General features: G+C 41.6%; 2 protein-coding genes across 3 annotated transcripts in view; one reads left to right on the top strand and one right to left on the bottom strand.

Annotated features, from left to right (window-relative positions):
• Positions 1 to 17,926, bottom strand: part of eftud2 (elongation factor Tu GTP binding domain containing 2) — a 61,268-nt gene extending 43,342 nt beyond the window's left edge. The window contains exons 1-9 of one of the 2 annotated variants that reach the window (XM_068013262.1): positions 17,819 to 17,922; positions 15,573 to 15,664; positions 10,339 to 10,447; positions 4,159 to 4,318; positions 2,705 to 2,783; positions 1,669 to 1,744; positions 1,335 to 1,400; positions 482 to 517; positions 304 to 394 (exon numbers count right to left, since the gene is read on the bottom strand). In XM_068013262.1, coding sequence (XP_067869363.1) covers positions 304 to 394; positions 482 to 517; positions 1,335 to 1,400; positions 1,669 to 1,744; positions 2,705 to 2,783; positions 4,159 to 4,318; positions 10,339 to 10,437 — 607 coding nt within the window. In that variant the 5' untranslated portion in view covers positions 10,438 to 10,447; positions 15,573 to 15,664; positions 17,819 to 17,922. Of the gene's footprint in view, positions 1 to 303; positions 395 to 481; positions 518 to 1,334; positions 1,401 to 1,668; positions 1,745 to 2,704; positions 2,784 to 4,158; positions 4,319 to 10,338; positions 10,448 to 15,572; positions 15,665 to 17,818 lie in introns of both variants that reach the window. The other variant, XM_068013261.1, reaches the window with a different exon arrangement.
• A 1,848-nt stretch (positions 17,927 to 19,774) lies between these two features.
• LOC137347987 (putative nuclease HARBI1) lies at positions 19,775 to 20,671 on the top strand. The gene has a single exon (XM_068013059.1). The coding sequence runs from the start codon at positions 19,775 to 19,777 to the stop codon at positions 20,669 to 20,671; it is 897 nt and encodes a 298-aa protein (XP_067869160.1).
• Positions 20,672 to 22,779: the final 2,108 nt, after the last annotated feature.

The following is a 22,779-nucleotide window of genomic DNA, read 5'->3' on the forward strand; positions in this document are numbered from 1 at the left end:
ACCAGATGAACTGCAGCAGTTCAAGACGAATGCTCCCCACCACCTTCTCAAGGGAAATTAGCGATGGACAATAAATGCTGGCCTTGCCAGCAACACTCTCATCCCATGAAAGAATAAATAAAACACATTCTTGTATATTTTTCTGTAAGCCATGGCTTGCCAAGTCAAAATCGTTGCTGGGAGTTTGTACACTTAATCAAGGAAATAGCTCAATGAAAAATAATTGTTACTGGCATGAGCTGAACAACATAGCCTGTTGTTTCAAAATTGATTAAACATTTGATAAGAGTTCACAGCACACACCTGGAGTATCTATGATGTTGAAGAGATAGGATTTGCCCTTGGAATCTGGAAGTACCATTGTGACTGGTGTACTCTTTATACCTACTCCTCTCTAGGGAAAAAAAATTACAGAAATTATCCAAAAGAATTTCAAAAAGCTCCAATCAATTAAAATAAAAAGCAGCAACTTTATGCTTACCTCCTGCTCTGTAAAGAGTATATCAGTGTAGCGAAGCTGTAAACAAACAAAATACAACAAAACAATTGCATTGAGTAAAACCCTGGTGAAATAGTAGCTTGGTTGCACCAAGACCAAAAGTTACATCAGAGCCTCAATTTAACAAAGCCCAGGGAAGTTATCAATAAATACTTTCACCTTCCCTAACCCATACATTAGGATTTCCAGAGATTAATACCTATTCCATTCTCCTAACTCCTCAACAGAGCACCACCTGCTCTCTTAAACTGCTGGTGCCATATCTGCACTATGCTTAAATTGTCTCTCTCAGAATAAACAATGTGGCACCTCACATTATTCTATAGCATTGATCTGCTATCCTCCCACTATTATCTCTCCACTAATGCAGTCAGCACACACACACGTCCTTTGTGGATAATCTGAGACTGAGACAAACGTAGAATTCTGATACATCAAGATATTCAACAGATCAATCTTCAAAGTATTAAGACTCCACTGCATTTATGCTTGGAATTTTCTTTTAAACCTTTTATTAAAGAGTTGCATCCATTTCAGTAAAACAAAGGCAGAAAAAGATATGATTTCAAACAGAACCAGAAGAGCAAAGTAGCCAATAATTGATCAATATAACAAATGTTGAATTTTAACTGGATCCTATAATTTTGGTTTTATTGTTCTTAATGTTTAAGCCAAATGTTAAGCTTCAGGCTTTAGAAGTTAAAAAGCAGTGAACAATATCACTATCTACTAAGTAGGAAAACCAGTACAAATACAGTCAGGACTGATATAACCATTGTAAAGGTTCCCCAGATAAGTGTACAATATTAAAAAAAATAGTTGCTAAAGTGCTTACGTCTCTGTCATCCTTTTTACGAATCTCTGGGTGAGTCTGTTCAATTAAGCAATCAACAAAGTTTGTCTGAAAGAAAAATTAGTGTAAAAGGTATAAAATTTAGTTGATTTCATCACGGTAACATTTCACTTACAATATTTGCTTCTACAGTTTCTTCTGCATGACAACCAGTCAAAATAATGAATACCACATCAATAGCAGCACTTTCATATGACAGCAACAATTATAAAAGCAGAGGATAAGCATAATAGTTTGCGATTTTTAATCCTCCCATGCAATTAAAGTTCAAACCATACTCTGCAACTGACAGTACCCCCACACATCTATTACATACCTTGCCATGATGTAAATGTCCACAGAGAGTAATGTTCCGAATTAGCTCCGAATTGTCCATCAGATCTGCAAGGAATCTGACATTAAAAAAAAGATGTTATGATTCATGTAAATGTTTATACTTTATTTATTTTATTTATTTATAGATACAGCACTGAAACAGGCCCTTCGGCCCACCGAGTCTGTGCCGACCATCAACCACCCATTTATACTAATCCCACATTAATCCCATTACCCTCTCACATCCCCATCTTCCTTCAATTCCCCTACCACCTACCTATAGTAGGGGCAATTTATAATGGCCAATTTACCTATCAACCTGCAAGTCTTTGGCTGTGGGAGGAAACCGGAGCACCCAGCGAAACCCACCCTGTCACAGGGAGAACTTGCAAACTCCGCACAGGCAGTACCCAGAATCGAACCCGGGTCGCTGGAGCTGTGAGGCTGCAGTGCTAACCACTGTGCTTTCACTTTAGGGATAATCAAACATGGAGTAGACAGCCAACAGAAAATAAATAATTGACCATATGGATATAGCTATACTTAAGAAAGGTGGCAGTGACTTACTTTGAATCAAAACTTTATTTGGTTGGTGTACCAAAAGTGGTTTATGCTCAAAGGACATACTGAACAAAAAATCCTTTGCAGGGGACTGGGCACCTTTCACCTCTGAATCCTGAGTTTGAATGCAGCTATAATATGCCAGGTGCAAGGTTACTGCATTAAATATGTCTAGGAATACCCACTGTAATTTCCAATGGCCACGTGCATATAACACTCAATAATCCACAGATCAGGACAAAAAATGGCAACACTGGTGGAAGAGGCCATAATGCTTGGTAAAAAAAAAGGAAAACTTCACAGTCCTGCAGCAGTGTTATTTCTGGGTTAGATTTAAGAGATGCTCTTAGGGCACAACAGACAAATATTCTGCATGCAGCTGTATTACATACACCTAATCAGAGAGTAATCAAGGCTGGCAACCTTTATTTCTTTTTAAGCTGCTTACTAGAGTACTGTATAACTATTTCACTTACTCCATATCATACACCGTTTCTGGTAGCTCCTGTTCCATCAAAGTAAACTTCTTTTTCTTGACAGGTTTAATGATAGGTTCTGAAAGTTGAAAAACCTTAATTACAAATACAGCAACAAAGGATTCCATTAAAAAAATGTATTTCAAAGTGCAAACAGACCCATTAATAATTTCTTAGAAATATGTTATATGAATACATGCTATGGAAGTAAGAGTGGCATAAGTAAAGACTGTGTATTTGCTTCTGTTTAAGTTAATTCAAAGAAGTATTCTTGAGCACAGGCCTCCCTCCTAGACTATTACTATTATGTTGCCTCTCCAGCTAACTTAGAGGATCTATTCATTTTAGGAGAACCCCTATCCAAACACCCCAGTTCCACACCACTAAACTACAATACTCACTACACTTCAAAAGTACTTAAATTCACTGTAAAATGCTTTGGGACATCCTGATGTTGTCAAAGGCGTTATATAAATGCAAGTTTGTTCATTCACTGATGTTGCTCCTCCTAGCCTGTAGCTCAGTGTCCAAATTACCCACATGCACTTAGATATTCTCTGATTAACTATCATATAATTTCCATGCTTATAATTGTTAGTGGATCAACTTATTATTGTTGCTTTATGCACAAGACTGAGGAATTTTCCTTGCCTGTAATATTTAGTTCATCAGTTTATTACTGTTTCTTCACCTGCAAGGCTGAGGAATGAAGAGTTTAAAAATGTTTGTCTCCACAGAGTTTAATAAACAGATGCCAAGAACAAAAGATGCAGCACAGCTGTGTACCTAAATAAAGTCTGTGCATATTTTCCAGCTATTCACACACACAGCAAACTCCATTTAGTGGTTGGTTACTCTGGTTAGTGGAACTGTAGTCAATATTAAACTTCAGTTCAGGTAAGATGGTCAGAGGCCACCACCCTTCATTTAACTGCAAAATCTAATTAGAACATTCAGGCATTCATTATTTTAAATGCAAATTTATTCAGTCTTGATCCATAGTATTTTGAGAATTTACATTTAGTGTTAAGATTGATCAAATGTTTTCTATTGAAATGAATGTTACTGGTTATTCAAAACACTAACCAAAAAAATTGTGAGCAACATTATATTGCATGTAAACAGTACCCAAATTTGTGGTCAGCACAAAATTAAGCAACCTAATTTTGTTACTATTTTTAAGGTTATATATGCAGTTCAAGACACTTAAAGCATAAATGATGTCTATTTTTCACAGGGAAAGAGTCTGCTAATATGGTTAAATTGACAAAATAAAATTCAAGAAATTAAAGATTGAAAAGTTTTTTTTGGGAAAGGGGATTAGAATGATTAGAAGAACAAAAGTAGGGAGGGGAGAATCAGTTTTAAAACAATTGAAACTTAGTGTAACACAGAAGAGTTTAGAGAACCACAACCCACAACCCCTGCTTATTATTTTAATTGTTCCACCTTACCTGTAAGGGGTTGCGTATCCTCTTCTTGGACGATTGTCTCTACCTCAGGCCCATACACCTCCTCTGCTGTGGGGTAATATTTCTTATCCTCATGCAGCACCACTTCCATTCCAACATGGTCATCATCCTGATCTCCAGCTTCTTCATCGTCATCATCTTCCTAATATCGGCAAACATAAAAGCATCTTTAAAACAATTCTCTGAACATGGATATTGCACTGGAGTTTCAAAGAATAACAGTACTGCCAGGCTATTATTTGTTTCAAAGATTTAAGGGGTAATATTATTACTATCTAATGTATGCTCAATTCATTGGCCTGGATTTTGTGGTGGTAATGATGGCAAAGCTGCCAGCATCTGCCATCATTACTCCTCTGAAACTGACAGCAACTTCAGGAGTCTGCATATGCACAGAATAGCATTGAAATCCAGAAGTTGCTATCAGTGATTCTGCATTTCTCCAGAGGCTGTGGTGTTGAGGCACCTTCTCCCAGGCTGCAATCAATGAAAATCAACTGAATTGATGAGAACTTCCACTGTTACACTGTTAGTCTCACTGTTTAAAAAAAACCCTTAAAAAATTGTTGAATGAGGCGTAACTGGGTTTTTAAACGGCATTCAAATTTCATAATTATTACTAAATACCCTCACTGGCCCTGTAAACCTAATTTTATATTTGTGGAATATCGAAGTTCTCCACAATCAAAAGAAATTCCACATTTTTAATTTGTTTCTTTATCAAAAAAAAGTTTGTTGATCTTTATTTTAGCTTCTACCTTAATCCAATCATAAACATTTATTTTACTATCTGAAAATTTAAACTAAAATTAAAGGATATTAAGTGCTTTTAACTTCCAGGTTTGCTTGTGCGTGAAGACTTCAATGTGATTGACTGCTGGCATCACTGCCACCGCAAGCCAAGACATTCCCTTGACTTGGGGCCACATTGACATGGGCGGCACAGTGGCGCAGTGGTTAGCACTGCAGCCTCACAGCTCCAGCGACCCGGGTTCTAATTCTGGGTACTGCCTGTGTGGAGTTTGCAAGTTCTCCCTGTGTCTGCGTGGGTTTCCTCCGGGTGCTCCAGTTTCCTCCCACATGCCAAAGACTTGCAGGTTGATAGGTAAGTTGGCCAATATAAATTGCCCCTAGTATAGGTAGGTGGTAGGGAAATATAGGGACAGGTGGGGATGTGTTAGGAATATGGAATTAGTGTAGGATTAGTATAAATGGATGGTTGATGGTCGGCACAGACCCGGTGGGCCGAAGGGCCTGTTTCAGTGCTGTATCTCTAAATTAAACTAAACAACCGTTGAGTCAAAATCTGGAGCAGGATTGAAGCTCTGGAAACTTGGATTTTAAAAAAAAATGAACAGGAGGCATTTAAAACACAGAACTATCTATTGATTTTAGAGTTGGTAACTCTCCCAATATCAGTGACACTGGCAGGGTCGCATATTGCCTTTCATGCTAATCTCTGCGATTAAAATTGGCATTGGACCATTGTTGACTAGCTCTCTCAGGTCTGGCAGCTGAAGTCATAAGTATGAGTTAGCACATCACCTGATCCCACTGGCAGGAGCAGAAGAGGAGGGAAACGGAGAAAAAGATATGCTAGCAGCTCTAAAACTCCACTGGACTCCTATTAGCAGCAAAAATACTCACGGATAACCAAGGATGCAGACCAAGAGGATAAGGGGAAGATAATGCAACAGGGAAATGTACCAGCACTAGCAAATTTATCACTATTTGCATGTTCAAAACAGCATGCATTAACAAGCTTGCATATACAGTTCTTTGTTTTTTTTTGTTTTCAAGTGGATCTGATTTTCACCTGCAATAAACAAGACACCAGTAACTGGTAATAATAAGCACAGGAGTAAATTGCTCAGTCACAGTGGGCTGCCATCCTTTTTAATTTCCCCTGACTTCATAAGCCTTTAAATGGACATTTGTGAAGTCAATATTAACTGTAACACATGTATCTGTCAAAAAAGTAAGGGATCCAAAAAAATACTTTTCCATCGATTCCCAAAAAAGGCTGGAGATCAGTTGAACAGCAGGTATCCACTCGACTCCTCAGGTACTGAAGCAGCCTTTGGAGAAATGCAGCAAGATCTGGACAATATCCAGGCTTGGGCTGATAAGTGGCAAGTAACATTTGCACCACATAAGTGCCAGGCAATAACCATCTCAAACAAGAGAGAATCTAACCATCTCCCCTTGACATTCGATGGCATTACGATTGCTGAATCCCCCACTGTCAACATCCTGGGGGTAATCATTGACCAGAAACTGAACTAGAGTAGCCACATAAACACCATGACGACAAGAGCAGGTCAGAGGCTAGGAAACCTGCCAGTAACTCACTTCCTGACTCCCCAAAGCCTGCCCACCATCTACAAGGCACAAATGTGATGGAATACTCTCCACTTGCCTGGATGGGTGCAACTCCAACAACACTCAAGTAGCTTGAAACAATGCAGGACAAAGCAGCCCACTTGACTGGCATCCCATCCACAAACATTCACTCCCTCCACCACCGACGCACAGTGGCAGCAGTGTACCGTCTACAAGATGCACTGCAGCAACGCACCAAGGCTCCTTAGACAGCACCTTCCAAACCCACGACCACTACCACCCGGAAGGACAAAGGCAGCTGATGCATAGGAACACCACCACCTGCAAGTTCCCCTCCCAAGCCACACGCCATCCTGGCTTGGAACTACAACGCTGTTCCTTCATGTCGCTGAGTCAAAATTCTGCAACTCTCTAACAGCACTGTGGGTGTACCTACCCCACATGGACTGCAGCGGTTCAAGAAGGCAGCTCACCACCACCTTCTCAAGGGCAATTAGAGATGGACAACAAATGATGGCCTAGCCAGCAACACCCACATCCCACGAACAAGTTTTAAAAAAAGCAAGTTCTACCTCTCCCCTACTAACTTGGAGAGCCATGTATATTATGGGCTTATGTTTGGAATTTCTTCCCCACAATGTTGCTGTCCAAGATTCTAAGAATTGATAACACTCCCAATAATGTATGTCAAATCACAGATGGTCAACACGAATATTGCTTAATCAAAGAAATCTAACTTATTTTATAAGTGGCTTTCAGTGATGCCCACAGGACAGAGCATGTGGCATTGCCATGATCACATTTTGTTCCCAAGATTCCAACTTGAAAATCTCCTTAGTGATGGTCATTGTATTATATTTTCACACTTTTCCCTACCACAAAGCTGCACATGCCCTGGCATTATCACTGTATTTGGCAAGGTCAGTAGGGTTACAGCATTCAAATAACAAACAAAAAACTAAGAACAGTACAGCACAGGAACATGCCATTCGGCCCTCCAAGCCTGCGCCGACCTTGATGCCTGCCTAAACTAACACCTTCTGCACTTCCGGGGCCCATATCCCTCTATTCCCTTCCTATTCATGTATTTGTCAAGGTATCTCTTAAACGTCGCTTTCGTATCTGCTTCCACCACCTCCCCTGGCAGCAAGTTCCAGGCAGTCACCACCCTCTGTGTAAAAAACTTGCCTCACACATTGTCTCTAAACTTTGCCCCTCTCACCTTAAACCTATGTCCCCTAGTAACTGACTCTTCCACCCTGCGAAAAAGCTTCTGACTATCCACTCTGTCCATGCCGCTCATTACTTTGTAAACCTCGATTATGTCTCCCCTCCACCTCCGTCGTTCCAGTGAAAACAATCTGAGTTTTTCCAACCTCTCCTCATAGCTAGTGCCCTCCAGACCAGACAACATCCTGGTAAACCTTCTCTGTACCCTCTCTAAAGCCTCCACATCCTTCTGGTAGTGTGGCAACCAGAATTGCACGCAATATTCTAAGTGTGGCCTAACTAAAGTTCTGTAGAGCTGCAACATGACTTGCCAATTTTTATACTTGATGCCCCGACCAATGAAGGCAAGCATGCCGTATGCCTTCTTGACTACCTTATCCACCTGCGTTGCCACTTTCAGTGATCTGTGGACCTGTACGCCCAGATCTCTCTGCCTGTCAATACTCCTAAGGGTTCTGCCATTTACTGTATACCTCCCACCTGCATCAGACCTTCCAAAATGCATTACCTCACAGTTGTCCGGATTAAACTCCATCTGCCATTTCTCTGCCCAAGTCTCCAACCGATCTATATCCTGCTGTATCCTCTAACAATCCTCATCATTATCCGCAACTCCACCAACCTTTGTGTCGTCCGCAAACTTACTAATCAGACCAGCTACATTTTCCTCCAAATATATACTACAAACAGCAAAGGTCCTAGTACTGATCCCTGCGGAACACTACTAGTCACATCCCTCCATTCAGAAAAACACCCATCCACTGATACCCTCTATCTTCTATGACCGAGCCAGTTCTGTATCCATCTTGCCAGCTCACGCCTCATCCCGTGTGATTTCACCTTTTGTACCAGTCTGCCATGCGGGACCTTGTCAAAGGCTTTACTAAAGTCCATATAGATAATATCCACTGCCCTTCCTTCATCACTTCCTCAAAAAACGCAATCAAATTAGTAAGACACGACCTCCCCTTCACAAAACTATGCTGCCTCTCGCTAATAAGTTCGTTTGTTTCCAAATGGGAGTAAATCCTGTCCCAAATAATCCTCTCTAATAGTTTCCCTGCCACTGACATAAGGCTCACCGGCTTATAATTTCCTGGATTATCCTTGCTACCCTTCTTAAACAAAGGAACAACATTGGCTATTCTCCAGTCCTCTGGGACCTCACCTGTAGCCAATGAGGATGCAAAGATTTCTGTCAAGACCCCAGCAATTTCTTCCCTTGCCTCCCTCAGTATGCTAGGGTAGATCCCATCAGGCCCTGGGCACATATCTACCTTAATGCTTTGCAAGACACCTAACAGCTCCTCCTTTTTGATAATGAGATGACAGACTATCTGCACTCCCTTCCCTAGACTCATCATCCACCAAGTCCTTCTCTTTGGTGAATACTGATGGAAAGTACTCATTTAGCACTTCGCCCATTTCCTCTGGTTCCACACATAGATTCCCATCTCTGTCCTTGAGTGGGCTAACCCTTTCCCTGGTTACCCTCTTGCTCTTTATATATGTATAAAAAGCCTTGGGATTTTCCTTAATCCTGTTTGCCAATGACTTTTCATGACCCCTTTTAGCCCTCCTAACTCCTTGCTTAAATTCCTTCCTACTGTCTTTATATTCCTCAAGTGCTTCATCTGTTCCTAGCCTTCCAGCCCTTACAAATGCTTCCTTTTTCTTTTTGACTAGGCTCACAATATCCCGTGTTATCCAAGCTTCCCGAAACTTGCCAAACTTGTCTTTCTTCCTCACAGGAACATGCTGGTCCTGGATTCTAATCAGCTGACGTTTGAAAGACTCCCACATGTCAGATGTTGATTTACCCTTAAACAGCCGTCCCCAATCTAAATTCTTCAGTTCCTGCCTAATATTGTTATAATTAGCCTTGTTAAAAAGCAGGTGTTGGCAGCAGAACAGATGGTCCATCAATTACGACTCATCACCACAGTCACACATCACTGAATTATTGTCATTGTATTACTGGGGGCCATACATTCATGTTGCAGCCTCTATCAGGTTGTTTATCAGCCTGCAAATCCTTTTACGACTCACACCAGTGGCCTTGGTGCTAAGTAAGTATGTAAACAGAGTTGCACTGCTTAAATATGAATACTTTAACACTCAATGCAAAAACAATTTTATTTTGAATAAATGTCTGTAGAAAATGGTGTCAGAGATATCATTCGCAAATTTGACTGCTTTACCCTATTGCAGGTGGTCACATTATTACTGCTGCAAAGGATCAGAATACAGAATATTTATGGGAATATTTAAAAAAGGAATCAGGACCAATTATAATGCTTACACAGTGAAAAAAGGCTACAGATTACTTTTTAAACTCTGAACCTAGGATAAATACTGTATCATGTGGTGAAACTTCAGCAGCAATTTCCCTTAACTGGCAACACATGGATTAAATACACTAAACATTATGATTTTAATACACCAGATTATTTTTGAACTTGCTGATTCTAAAACAAAACAAGGGCTGACTGGAGAAGAACTGGCATTATTTGGACATTGTCAAGATAAATTCTAAAAGAAACTGTAAAGCCACTCGGGCCAAAGCTCAACACCAAACATTAACCTCACCTCATCCAGATCGTCATCCCTAACTATGCCATCTTCCTCATCAGAATCCAATTCTGGTCCAATGTAGTTACCAAATTCATCATACAAGTCTGTATCCATGATGGGAACTCTGAAATATATAGACAAGTTAAATTTATGGACCCATTTCTATATATGCATCAAATACTTTTACCATGTTAAATAGCTGACTGATCGCACGGAATGATACAGAACGTGAGTCGGCCATTTGGTCCATCATGCCTCTGCCAGCATGGGGATTGAAACATGTTGTAGGATTACAGCATACTAATGCATAACAGGTCCATATGAAATTCCTCTGTCTACTATTTATGAGATGGCATTAATGCAATTTTAATTAAGTGGATTAACTCCTCCGTTAAATTAGTAGGGAGAAGAACTTCAGAAGAACCCATTAAGCCCTCATACACTATTAATCCGCAATGTAACTTCAAGGACCTGGTTTATATTTTACTCAAATACTGTAAAGGATATGCTTCTCCTTGAATTTTCCCTAATATTCAACAATCTCCACATAATAAGTTATGCTAATAAATTGAAAGCTACACAGCAATGGTACAGTTTGGCAAAAGAGCAAAAAATAGTTTTTGAAAATATTAACAAAGTGTCCAACTGACAGATGCCTTTAGGGAGCTTTCCTTTCGCTTCCAGGCATCAGTGCAAAGGCAGGCAGTCATTATTTTTTTCGACATTTGTATTATTATAGACACATTTGAAAGACCGAAGTTTGGAATGTTTCAGATCTTTGTAATTTTACTAGGACCCACCCTAGGAAACAAAGCCTGAGGGAGAGAAAAAAGCAGAAATTGCAGCTTCTGAAAACAGAAGACATTTCCTAAATGTTATGTAACAGCAACATGCTTTTATATAGCACCCTGATGTAATAAAATGTTCCAAGGCACTTTACAGGAGCGCTATCAAACAAAATTAAACACTGGGTCATATAAAGTATTCGGCCAGATGACCAAAAGCTTGGACAAAGGCGCAAGTTTTGATGTACCCGAAAAGGCCCTGTGTCGTTTCTCTTTTCAGATACCAACAAACCCGTGTACATTTCCAGAATTTGTTTTTATTTCAGATTTCTAGCATTGACAAAGTCTTTTTTATCCTTAAGTGAAATGAGTTTAAAATAGTCTGAATCAAACAGGGCAAAAGATGGCATAAAATTAATCTGTATTTCATAGAATCATACAGAACAGGAGGCCATTCAGCCCATCATGATCATGCTGGTTCTTTATTAGAGTTATCCAATTAGTCCCACTTCTCTGCTCTTTCCAGATGGAATTTTTTTTCCTTTCAAGAATTTATCCAATTCCCTTTTGAATGTTACTATTGAATCTGCTTCCACCACCCTTTCAGGCAGTGCGTTCCGGATTACAACAACATGCTGCATAGATTTTTGTTTCCTCAGGTCACCTCTGGTTCTTTTGCCAATCACATTCAATCTGTGTTCTCTGGTTACTCACCCTCTGCCATTGGAAACAGTTGCACCTACCTTACTCCATCAAAATCATATATGATTTTGAATAACTCTCATAAAATGTCCTCTTAACCTTCTGTGCTCGAAGAAAAACCCCAGCTTCTCCAGTGTCCCACATAACTGAAGTCCCTCATTCTTGGTACTATATGAGTAAGTCTCTTCTGCTCACTTTCTAAGATCTTCCTAAAGTGCGGTGCCCAGAATTGAACGCAATACTTCAGTTGTGGCCTAACCAGTGATTTATGAAGGTTTAGCGTAACTCCCTTGCTTTTGTAACGCTTGCCTCTATAGATAAAGCCAAATATCTCATGCTTTTTAAAAAATCAGCCTTCACAACTTGTCCTGTCATCTTCATATAGACCCCCAGGTCTCTCTGTTCCTGTATCCCCATTAAAATAGTACCATTTAGTTTATATTGTCTCTCCTCATTCTTCCCACCAAAATGCATCACTTCACATTTCTTCACATTAAATTTCAAGTGCTACGATTCTGTCCGTTTTACCAGTCCATGTCCTCCTGGACTCCTCCTCATTGTTTACTACATTTCTGAGTTTTGTGTCATCTGCAAACTTTTGCCTTATATACCCAATTCCAGATCATGAATATATAATAAAAAAGATCACTATATACTTTCCTCCAGTCTGAAAAACAAATGTTCAAGACTACTCTGCTTTCTGTTCCTTAGCCAATTTAGTATCCATGTTACCACTGTCCCTCTAATCTCATGGGCTTCAATTTTGCTAACAAGTCTATTACGTGATATTTTATCGTCAACCCTCTCCGTTGCATGGGGGAAACAGTCTCAGGATAAGGGGCTGACCATTTAGGATTGAGATGAGGAGAAATTACTTCACTCAAAGGGTTGCGAATCTTTGGAATTGTCTGCCCCAGAGGGTTGTGGATGCTCCATCGTTCAATATATTAAGGCTGGGATGGACAGATTTTTGGTCTCTCAGGGAATCAAGGGCTATGGCGAGTGGGCAGGAAGGTGGAGTTGAAACCCAAGATCAGCCATGATCGCTTTGAATAGCAGAACAGACTCAATGGGCCATATGGTCTATTTCTGCTCTTATTTCTTGTGTGCTTTAAAGTTATTCAAAGAGGATTTGCCTTCAACAAATCCATGCAGACTTTCATTTATTAGCACATACCTTCCCAAGTGCCAATTATTTTGTCCATTATTATCTGTAAGAGTTTCCCCACCAATAACATTAAGCTGACTGGCTTGTAATTGCCAGGTTTATCGCTCTCCTCTTTTTTGAACGTAGGCTTAACATGGGCAGTCCTCCAGTCCTCTGACAGCACCACTATATCCAAGGAGAATTGGAAGATTGTGGCCCAAGGCTCTGCAATTTCCACCTTCACTTCCCACAGTAATCATGTATGCATCTCATCCATACTGGTTCATTTTTCAACTTGAGTACTGCCGACCTTTCAAGTGCCTCCTCGTTATTTTTATTCTTTCCAATATTGTTATTGTCTCCTCTTTTACTGCTATTTGGCAGCATTCTCTTCTCAAGTGAAGAAAGATGTCAAATACTTATTCAGTACCTCAGCCATGCCCTCTGCCTCCACAAGATGATTTACTTTTCAGTCCCTAATCAGATCCACCCTTCCTTTGACTACCCTTTTACTATTGTGTTTCCCTGTTTTGTTAGCTGCTAATCTTTTCTCAGACACTCTCTTTGCTTCTCTTATTCCCTTTTTTAGATCTCCTCTGCACTTTCTCTATTTAGCTTGACACTAAAGTAATCAGACAATCTCACCGAAGGAGGCCACGAGGACAGCTGCCATGTTATTCGGTTGCATTTGGTTATTTTTCCTCATTTTTGGTGGCAAAAAGAAACTAATCTTTACAGCCAAAATATACAATATTTAATCACCAACAGAAATGGTGAAAAATTCCAGCTTCCAGAACTAATAGAACATTGATTTTCTTAGCATTTACTAGAATGCACAAAATTTGGTTATAAGCATAGTGCCAAAATAGCTGCTGTTCACATTTCATTGTATATGTGGAGTTGTAAGGGAAAACATACATATGCATGGCAACATACAATTAAATGCAAATTGCTATAATTTGTTATTAGTAGTCAATTTAAAAGGTTAACAGACAAAACATGATGCAAGCAAATCTCATTCAGCAGGTTCCAAATTGAGGAAATTAAGAACGTTCTGAAACCAACAGCATAAATCTAACCAAAGAAAACACTGCATAATTGAATTATTGGCGTGACATAGGAAGAAGAAATTCACATTCATGATCTCAAAACAGCCAAAAGTGCTTTATAGCCAATGACTTGCTTTTGAAGTGTTGCCACTGTTGTAATGTAGGAAGTGCAGCGCCAATTTTCACACAGCAAGCTCCCACAAACAATAAAATAAATTACATCATCCATTCTTTTGGTGATAGTTGAGGAACAAATATTCACCAGGACACTAGGAAAGCTCCCTGCTCTTTGAATTAGAACCATTGGATCTTTTACATCCACCTGAGTGGGCATACACTGCCTTGGTTTAACATTTCATCTGAAAGGCAGCACCTCCAACAGTGCAGTACTCATTCAGTATTGTGCAGAATTGCTAACCTTGATTATATGCTCAAACCTCTGAAATCGGGTTTAAACCCACAAAATGAGAGACAGGATTTCTAAATAAAATTAAGCCTCACTTGCAATCTCGTGAGAGGGCTCTGAACTCTCTGGATTTTTCAAAGGCATTCAAAAACACGACTTTCATGGGCTGCTATATCCTGCTCCTCCCCCGGGTGGATCATGGAGACGAAGCCCCAGATTGTCCCTGGCACTGGGCCAGTGTTCGGTATAGGTTGCAAGTACAGACCAGGTGTATTGGGCTGAGCTTCTGACATACGCAGGGTATTTAGTACCGGCTCCCATGGTGACTGACTGCTGGAGTTTTAAAGTGACCAGCAGTGGGATCAGTGTGGCAGCTGTAAGCCCAAGCACTGGCAGTGGCTGTCTCTCTCAGCGAGTCACCATCATTGGCCCAGGGAACACGTTAAAACTGTTACCGCATTAACATGGTGCTAAATCAGAATGGGGCAAAAATGGTTAGTTCAGCTTTTAGAAAGAGTAGGAAGCCCTTGTCGAGAATGTGACTGAGACAGATTGAGAAAAGCACTGTTAGCAGGAGATAGATGGCGTGAATAGATGGAAGGGAGGAGGGGTAGTTTGTTTCTGTTATATAGAATAGTGGCTTCCTCCCTTTCAATATCTCTCTTTAAACCAACCCCCTGTTGGTTCTCCCCCTAAATCCTGCTTGGAGCTGCCGGCACATTTTATGAATAAACGTTAGAGCTCAGGAGAGGCTTGTGGCTGCAGGCTTTAAAATTACCACTGGGACACTGAGGGAACACTGAAGAACGGGTCAATACTTCTAAGAGAAAAATAAAATGAAAGAGCTGGTGGCTCTTTATCAGACTGTATTTAATCTGCGGTAGCGTCTGCAAAGTAAGAAGCAGAAAAAAAAAGGCCATGCAATATAACCAGGGATTTGAAAACCTCATCTGTCCTCTGCATTTCAATTAAAGTGTTTTCTTAATATAAAAATATTGAGCAAAGGAATTGCTGGCTATATAAAAAAAATGTCTTCTGTAAGTGTACTGATGCAAATTAATGTTTCAGACCCCATCCCGGTTGCACTTTGTTCAAAACATTTAAAAATAAATTAAGGCTTAAAGAATAAGAAGGGTCACCAGCTCACAAAAACTACTTACCCATTTATAAAAAATAGAATTAAATCAAAAGGATTTGCCCAAGTAGTGTTTGTCTTTTTTGTCTGTGTAATAATCCATTCGACTTGTCCTTTCTGTGAAGGATGAACATTTTTTAAATGTGTGTTTTTATTTGTGTACATTTCCTAAACTCAGACTTGCTACCCTTTCCTCAATCTGGTACAGTGTGGCATCTGCATGTTTTGTTTCAGTAAATTCGAGATTCCTGATTCAACAGGTAGAAATAGATGAAAAGTACTTAAACTTTGGGTCAAATTGGTTGAGAAAATTTTCCCCATGAGTAGCTAAGCTGCAGAGGTCAGGAATATCCCTCCATGGATTAGTCTTCTCCGTCACCTCTCCCATCCCTACACCTTGCTTAGTTCCTAGCATTCCTCTAACTCTGGCCTCTTGCGCATCATCAGTTTTAAATTATGTAAAATTGGTGGCTGTGCCATCAGCTGCCTAGGCCCTAAGCTCTGGAGTTTCCTCCATAAACCTCTCTACCTTTATTTTAAGACACTCCTTAAAACCTACCTCTTTGAACAAGTTTTTGGTCACCTGCCCTAATATCTCCTTATGTGGCTCTGTCAAATTTTGTCCAATAATGGTCCTGTGAAGCACCTTGAGGCATTTTCCTACATTAAAGTCACTATATAATCGTGAGCTGTCTGTACTGCTTTTTTGGATTTGGGTCAAGTTGTGGTAGGGATGCCAGAATCGGTGTTAGAATCCTGGGTTTGCGAAATTGAAAAATCAACATGGTTCCTGGTCCTGATTACTAACAGGGCACTCTTGCAGGAAGTGCTTGTGCAAGGAATGTTGGGTGAAGACTGTATTCGGTTCAGCTGTGATGCCCAGACACGCAATTTCTAAGTGAAATTAAGCTTGACAGAGTTCAGAAATATCAGGATTCTTAATAGGAGAGGAGTGGAAGGTTTTGTCGTGCCAAATCCTGGAGTGTAGAACAATGGTGGGAGCTGGATTACCAGTCCTTTGCAGCAAAGTCATCACACAGTGCCACAGAGCAGCACGAGCAGAGCTGTTGGTGGCACCAGAAGCAGGAGAATAGCTGTTGAGCCCAGGGAAATACACGGAAGGGTGAGCTGAGGCAGGGGGCCGTGTGTATGTGTGGCTGAGAAAGTCAGGTAGTGCAGTACAGGAGGTTAAATTCCTGTTCTCCAAGGCCCTGGATACTGCACCCAGGGCGGTATGCTTGCCATTCAATACATCACAATGTACTAAAATCTCAGGCCTTTATATACTGTGGCTCATCACATTGAAACATCTGCAACATTTTAGAAACTTTCCTTGGGATTAAGAGTCTAATTGGCCCCTCCCCACACCAACACCTCACCCCATTCCCTCTTTGGTTGCAGTGGCTCCTAATGATGAACCCTCTCCTTATGCCTGGCAACCAGCAGCTGGGAGGCCCAAATTCTGCATCCAGTACCTTTTGCTGCAGGCTCATCGGCCTCTGAGAAGAGAATGTGGCAATGGACACCTCTCTCTCCTTGAGCTGGTGACATGATCATATCTGGATGACAGGTAGAATTTTTAAAGCTTTTTGTAAAGTATTTTCAGATACAGGAGTATAGTTTTTGTATAGAGCTCTAACCTGTTAGATATTAAAATAAGCCACTGATGAGGCATTTCCTACATTAGTTCAAAACACTTCAAAAGTACTTCATTGGTCGTGAAAGGTGTTACATAAATGCAAATCTTTCTTTTAACTGTCAATATATATTGCTTTATGTTTGAAAAAATAGCAACTCAATGATTTTTACACCGAATCTCTTACAATCAAAGAGTTTGTATCTTGATTTATGAGAGGATTCATGTCGAACACAAAGGAAAACATTATAAAGAAAAAAATAAGAAAACTGACAAAACACATAGGAACGTCAGGGATTGTCTAACACTCCATATTAAAACGGTTAACCACAACAGAAGATGCTGGAAATGAGCTACAGCCAAACACAAGCTCCTCTTTTCTTTCGCAGGCTGACTGGCCTACTCCACACTCCTTGTTTGTTAACTTCAGACTAGCAACATTTGGTTTGAAAAGAAAATAAATCGGCGCTGAAAACGGATTCAGTGGAGAAAGGACAATCCCCGGGAAGAGGAGGCTGAATAAACGACAAGTCAAAGAGCAGCGGCCCCAGGAGCAGATGCTTCCCCCGGCCGGAGCGGCTCACAACTTCCAAACACCGGGAGCCCGAGCGCTAATACCGACCACGGTTACTCACATTCGGCTCCGGTTTGAAGTCCTTTCTCTCTTGATTTGTCCCTCGTTCAACAGGATGCAGCGCGACACCTCACTGCATGGCAACCGCGCCGCGCCGCTCAGCGAGAAAGGACCCCGCCAGGCAGCCTGTCCAGTGTAGCCGCCTGTTCCGAAGACAGAGACAACATCACAGAAACATCTGGAAGCAGTTCTCGTTTCATATCGTCAAACGTGCGTTATTTTGTTTTCAAGATTCATGCTGGAGCACACGCTGGGCTGTCCTGTTCACAAATAGACATGGCCAATGGTAAAGATGTAACTGTGGGCCTCACTGCAGAGCCCCTTGTCCCCGAGCTGCTAACGCTTGGCATCTTCTGCTTGCAGGTCAATTGCTTGCAAATTCCCCCCCCCCCCCAAAAAAAACATACTTTATTCATAAAATTTGTAAAAAAAAACATTACAAAACAATTCCAATTGGACATTTCATAAAGTGCAATACAGATCAGTTTCTTTCCATACAGTACATGAGGTGTCTCAGTACCCTTGCCATATATCAGGTTATATTCACAATGTACATTTGCATTGCATACTAAAAATATTCTCTGGTGCAAACAACCCGTGAGGTTTTAGAAGACCCTGCCAAAGTTCCTCTTTCTAAACCAGTCCACGCATAAAGCTGTGCACATACATGGATCACTTTCTCTCAAGGTCACAGTGACCCAGTTGGGAAAGAGAATTGAGGAAGACTGTTGGGTATCATAAACAAATCCTCATCCCATTAAATATTTTTGAGATGTCAGATGCTAAAATGATTTTTAATATCCAAAATTATTGCAATGTATAATATAAGGCAGATCTTACAAATTATAAGGCACGACGATTAAATCAATTTGGGAATGTCCCCAAAACAGCAAGACTTGTCATAAAATCAACAGTGTAGCGCTTATCACAAGATAAGTTCAAACCCAAAAAAAAATCAAGTTTGTTTCAATTCATCCTTCTGAAATAGGAAAAAATAGTCTTCTGCAAAAGCAGTTGGTCATTACCTAAATGAGTCAGCCATCCTCTGGCAACCTGTTCTCACTGTTGATTACCTTGTGTGTAAACAACATATCTTTCATGAACTTGAACCTGTGCCTCCTGTCATACTGGCCCAGCATATCTGGAAGTAATGTTCGGTGTGAACTCTCTGTATCATTCACGTTTTGTGTGGCAGTGTCGTCTTCATTGTATGGGTGCTGCCCATGTGTGCCCACCAGGGATAGCTCTTACTGCCCAGTAGCTGCCTTCTGATTTGTTGTGGCTCAAATGTAGATAGTATGGTGGACTGCTGCAGAATGAAGACATCATGACTGCTGCCAGGATACCAGGCATTAACCTACATGCTACTCTGCGTAGGGTCGCACACCAGCTGGACATTGGGGGACTGGAATCTCTTCCGTTGCAGTATATCTGCGAGTTGACATGCGGCACGCACAGAGTGGTGTGTGTGCAATCAATGGCTCCCTGTGCCAAGGGGAAGCCAGTAATCCACACAAAGCTGCCTGCTTGCTCCGCCTGCTCAATGGTAACGGAGGGAAAGGTAACGGTAACATTGGGTGGGTGAAGGGTGATGGGTTCAAGCTGGAAGGTTGCAGGAGGAGTTTTAAGGTGGGAGACTTGCCCTGAATTCCACATGCACCATTTTCTCCAACGGAAATGAAAACCACATGGACAGTCAAGGTTTGCAAGGAGAGTGGGAGGAAGCAAATGACAGAGGGTGTGTCTCCTACCTGGCTGAAATTTGAAGGCAGATATAAGGGAGCTGTTCATTGTCTCAATGTTTCAGTTCACTAGCAAGAGAGGCTGAATCGCCATACTCTGCTGATTTATTGTTCAGAAAAGTCACAGCGGCATGAGTCTCATACACTCAATTTGTCTCGTGCCACGGGAAAAAGAACAAAGAGAGATACTAAGAAGGGCTATTTTCCCTCGGCTCATGTTGCCTAGGCGCCAGCAACAGGCAGAACAGGGAGGTGAGGATACTCAGAATGATAACATCGAGGAACAGCCTTATCGAAGACAAGCACTGGCACGTCATTGCATCCTCGGACAAGGACAAATTATCTTCAAATGTCAGAGAGGCCTAAGGATGTCACGTGAAATGGTCACAGAAATTTGTAGGATCCTGCAGCATGAACTGCAGCTGCTTGACTTCGGTGGGAATCACATGCCAGTTGCCCTCAAGGTCACGGCTGCACTCAATTTTTTCTATAGCTGCACCTTCCAGAGATCCATGCGCGACATATGTGGCATCTCACAGTCTGCAACCCACAGGTGCATCAAAGAGGTAACCAATGTCCTTTTTCGACATGCCAATGATTTCATCTATTTACCTGTAGACCAAGGCAGGCAGGCAGCAAGGTCTGCGGCCTTTGGCACCATTGCTGGCTTCCTTAGAGTGCTTGGGGTGATCGACCACTCGTGGCCATTAGAGCTCTGTGGGCCTGCTGTCTTTGTCTTTGTCAATCGCAAAGACTTCCACTCTTTAAATGTACAACTGGTTTGTGACCACAGGAGAAGAATGATGCATGTTTGTGTACATTGTCCAGGGACCTGTCATGACTCCTATATTTTGAGGAACTCCCAGCTGCCAGCAGTTTTCAAGGAACCAGCTGAAGTGGACAAATGGATCCTGGGTGACAAGGGTTACCCACTTTGTACATGTTTGATGACACCCATGGTTCATCCCCAAAGCCCTGCTGAAGAGAGGTACAATGCTGCTTACGCATCCACCAGAGTCATCACAGAACACACCATTGGCATACTGAAAATGAAATCCCTTTGCCTTAACCAGTCTGGAGGGGCTCTTCAGTACGCGCCACAAAGGGTGTGACAAATAATTGTTGTCTGCTGCGCCTTGCACAACCTTGCAATTAGACATGGCAACATTCTGCAGGTGGAGGAACAACAGTCCTCCTCAGATGAGGATGACTATGAAGAGGGTGAGGAGAAGGACAACAATGACAATGATGCCATCATCGATGTGAGGGCTATGGAGAGACATGCAAGGGACATCAGGCATTTATGCATGTTTCGGCCAACAATAAGCTACATCATTGAGGAACGTTGGGAGGAGAAACATAACAATTTCCCACAGAAATTCTCTTTTGCAGGAGGTCTTAGTCATCTCTGCAATTTTAACGAAGCGTTGCTACACTTTCATGTGACTACAGACCACTGAAAGCAACGTAAAGTTATGACCGCAGAAAACAAAGGTAAGGCATGACAGCATTGAAAAAGTTATTAACCATTCATAGGAAAACAGCCATCATTGAAGAGTGAAGACTCAAATGCTAATGACATCTGGACACTGGACATTTCCTGAAATGCTTTGCAAACATCATTACATTTCTGCCATTTGCCTCCAAAAACTTCTTTGTATCCATCTGTAACCGAGCAAAACATTTCTGAGAGTGGATCAAATTTTGCATGAAATAAAAATATTTTAATAAATCTTTTCAATGGTGACAATTTGTACAGTACCTGTGCCACCTTCGTGATCAAAACTCTTCCAATTTCCTTTTTCTCCTACTACGTCTAGGCGCTACCCCGACATTAGCAGCTGAAGTGGAGGCAGTCTGATCAGTGTGCTGCCCCGTTGCTGTGGCTGACCATGGCAGGCGTCCTCTGGAGGAATGGGGCCTTGATGGCTCCATCGTACTGGGGGTCTGCAGCAATAGTGCTTGTATATCCCCCATGTGATCACCTGCTGGAGGTAAAGGGGTCAATGTCAGGGGGGAGGACGAGATGCCACTTACCCTGGGGGTGTCCTGAAAGGAAGGCCCTGGGGCAGCTGGCACACGCTCCTCCTCCATCTGTGTGCCTGATGGCACCTGCCTGTTGTCCTGAGGGAACATCGCGGCACTCGTGTTTTCCCCATCACTGACGATTGAAAATTTCAAACTGCTCTTCGGAAACTTTTAATGAGCTTAGTAGAGAAGTCAACTGCCACTTAATTAGAGGCAAGCGGGTTTCTGGTTTCTGGTTCCCCCCTCCCCCCTCCCTTAGAAAATTGTTTTCATTCTGGAGGCGTTGGGATCCAGCGACATTGTCCGGCAACATGATTTCCGATGCACGCTTGCACCTATGCTCGCAACCCCCCCCAAGGTCAATTGAAAATCCAGCCCCTGACTTCTCTCTTTTTGACCTCCTACACTGTTCCAATGAAGTTCAATGCAAGGTTGACGAACAGCACTTCATCTTTCAATTAGGCACTAGATAGCCCTCTGTACTCGACATTTTGAGTACAACAATTTCAGATCATAACCAGACAGTAGCTGCTTCCCCATTTACACCTCCTCTAGACCCATCTTAAGTTTCTTTACTTATCCTATTACCATCCCATTTTGGCCTTGCACCATGAACCCTTTTGTCATTTATCTCTCCTGTTTTCCACCCAATTACAGACCTTCCCTTTTGTTCATTCCTCCCCTCTCCCCATCCCTGCCTCAACACTCGCTTAAAACCTGTTATGTCTCTACATTTTTCCAGTTCTGAGGAAAAGTCATCACTCTGAAAGTTTAACTTTGTTTCTCCCTCCATAGATGCTTTCTGATCTGCTGAGTATTTCCAGCATTTATTGCTTCCGACATTTTTTCTTAGGTAAGGGTATCAAGGGATTTGGAGCAAATGTGGGTACATGGAGTTGAGGTACAAAGGGCGGCACAGTGGCGCAGTGGTTAGCACCGCAGCCTCACAGCTCCAGGAACCCGGGTTCGATTCCGGGTACTGCCTGTGTGGAGTTTGCAAGTTCTCCCTGTGTCTGCGTGGGTTTTCTCCGGTTTCCTCCCACATGCCAAAGACTTGCAGGTTGATAGGTAAATTGGCCATTATAAATTGGCACTAGTATAGGTAGGTGGTAGGGAAATATAGGGACAGGTGGGGATGTTTGGTAGGAATATGGGATTAGCGTAGGATTAGTATAAATGGGTGGTTGATGTT

The sequence above is a fragment of the Heterodontus francisci genome, chromosome 33 (genome assembly GCF_036365525.1).
Source record: "Heterodontus francisci isolate sHetFra1 chromosome 33, sHetFra1.hap1, whole genome shotgun sequence".
Lineage (NCBI taxonomy): Eukaryota > Metazoa > Chordata > Chondrichthyes > Heterodontiformes > Heterodontidae > Heterodontus > Heterodontus francisci.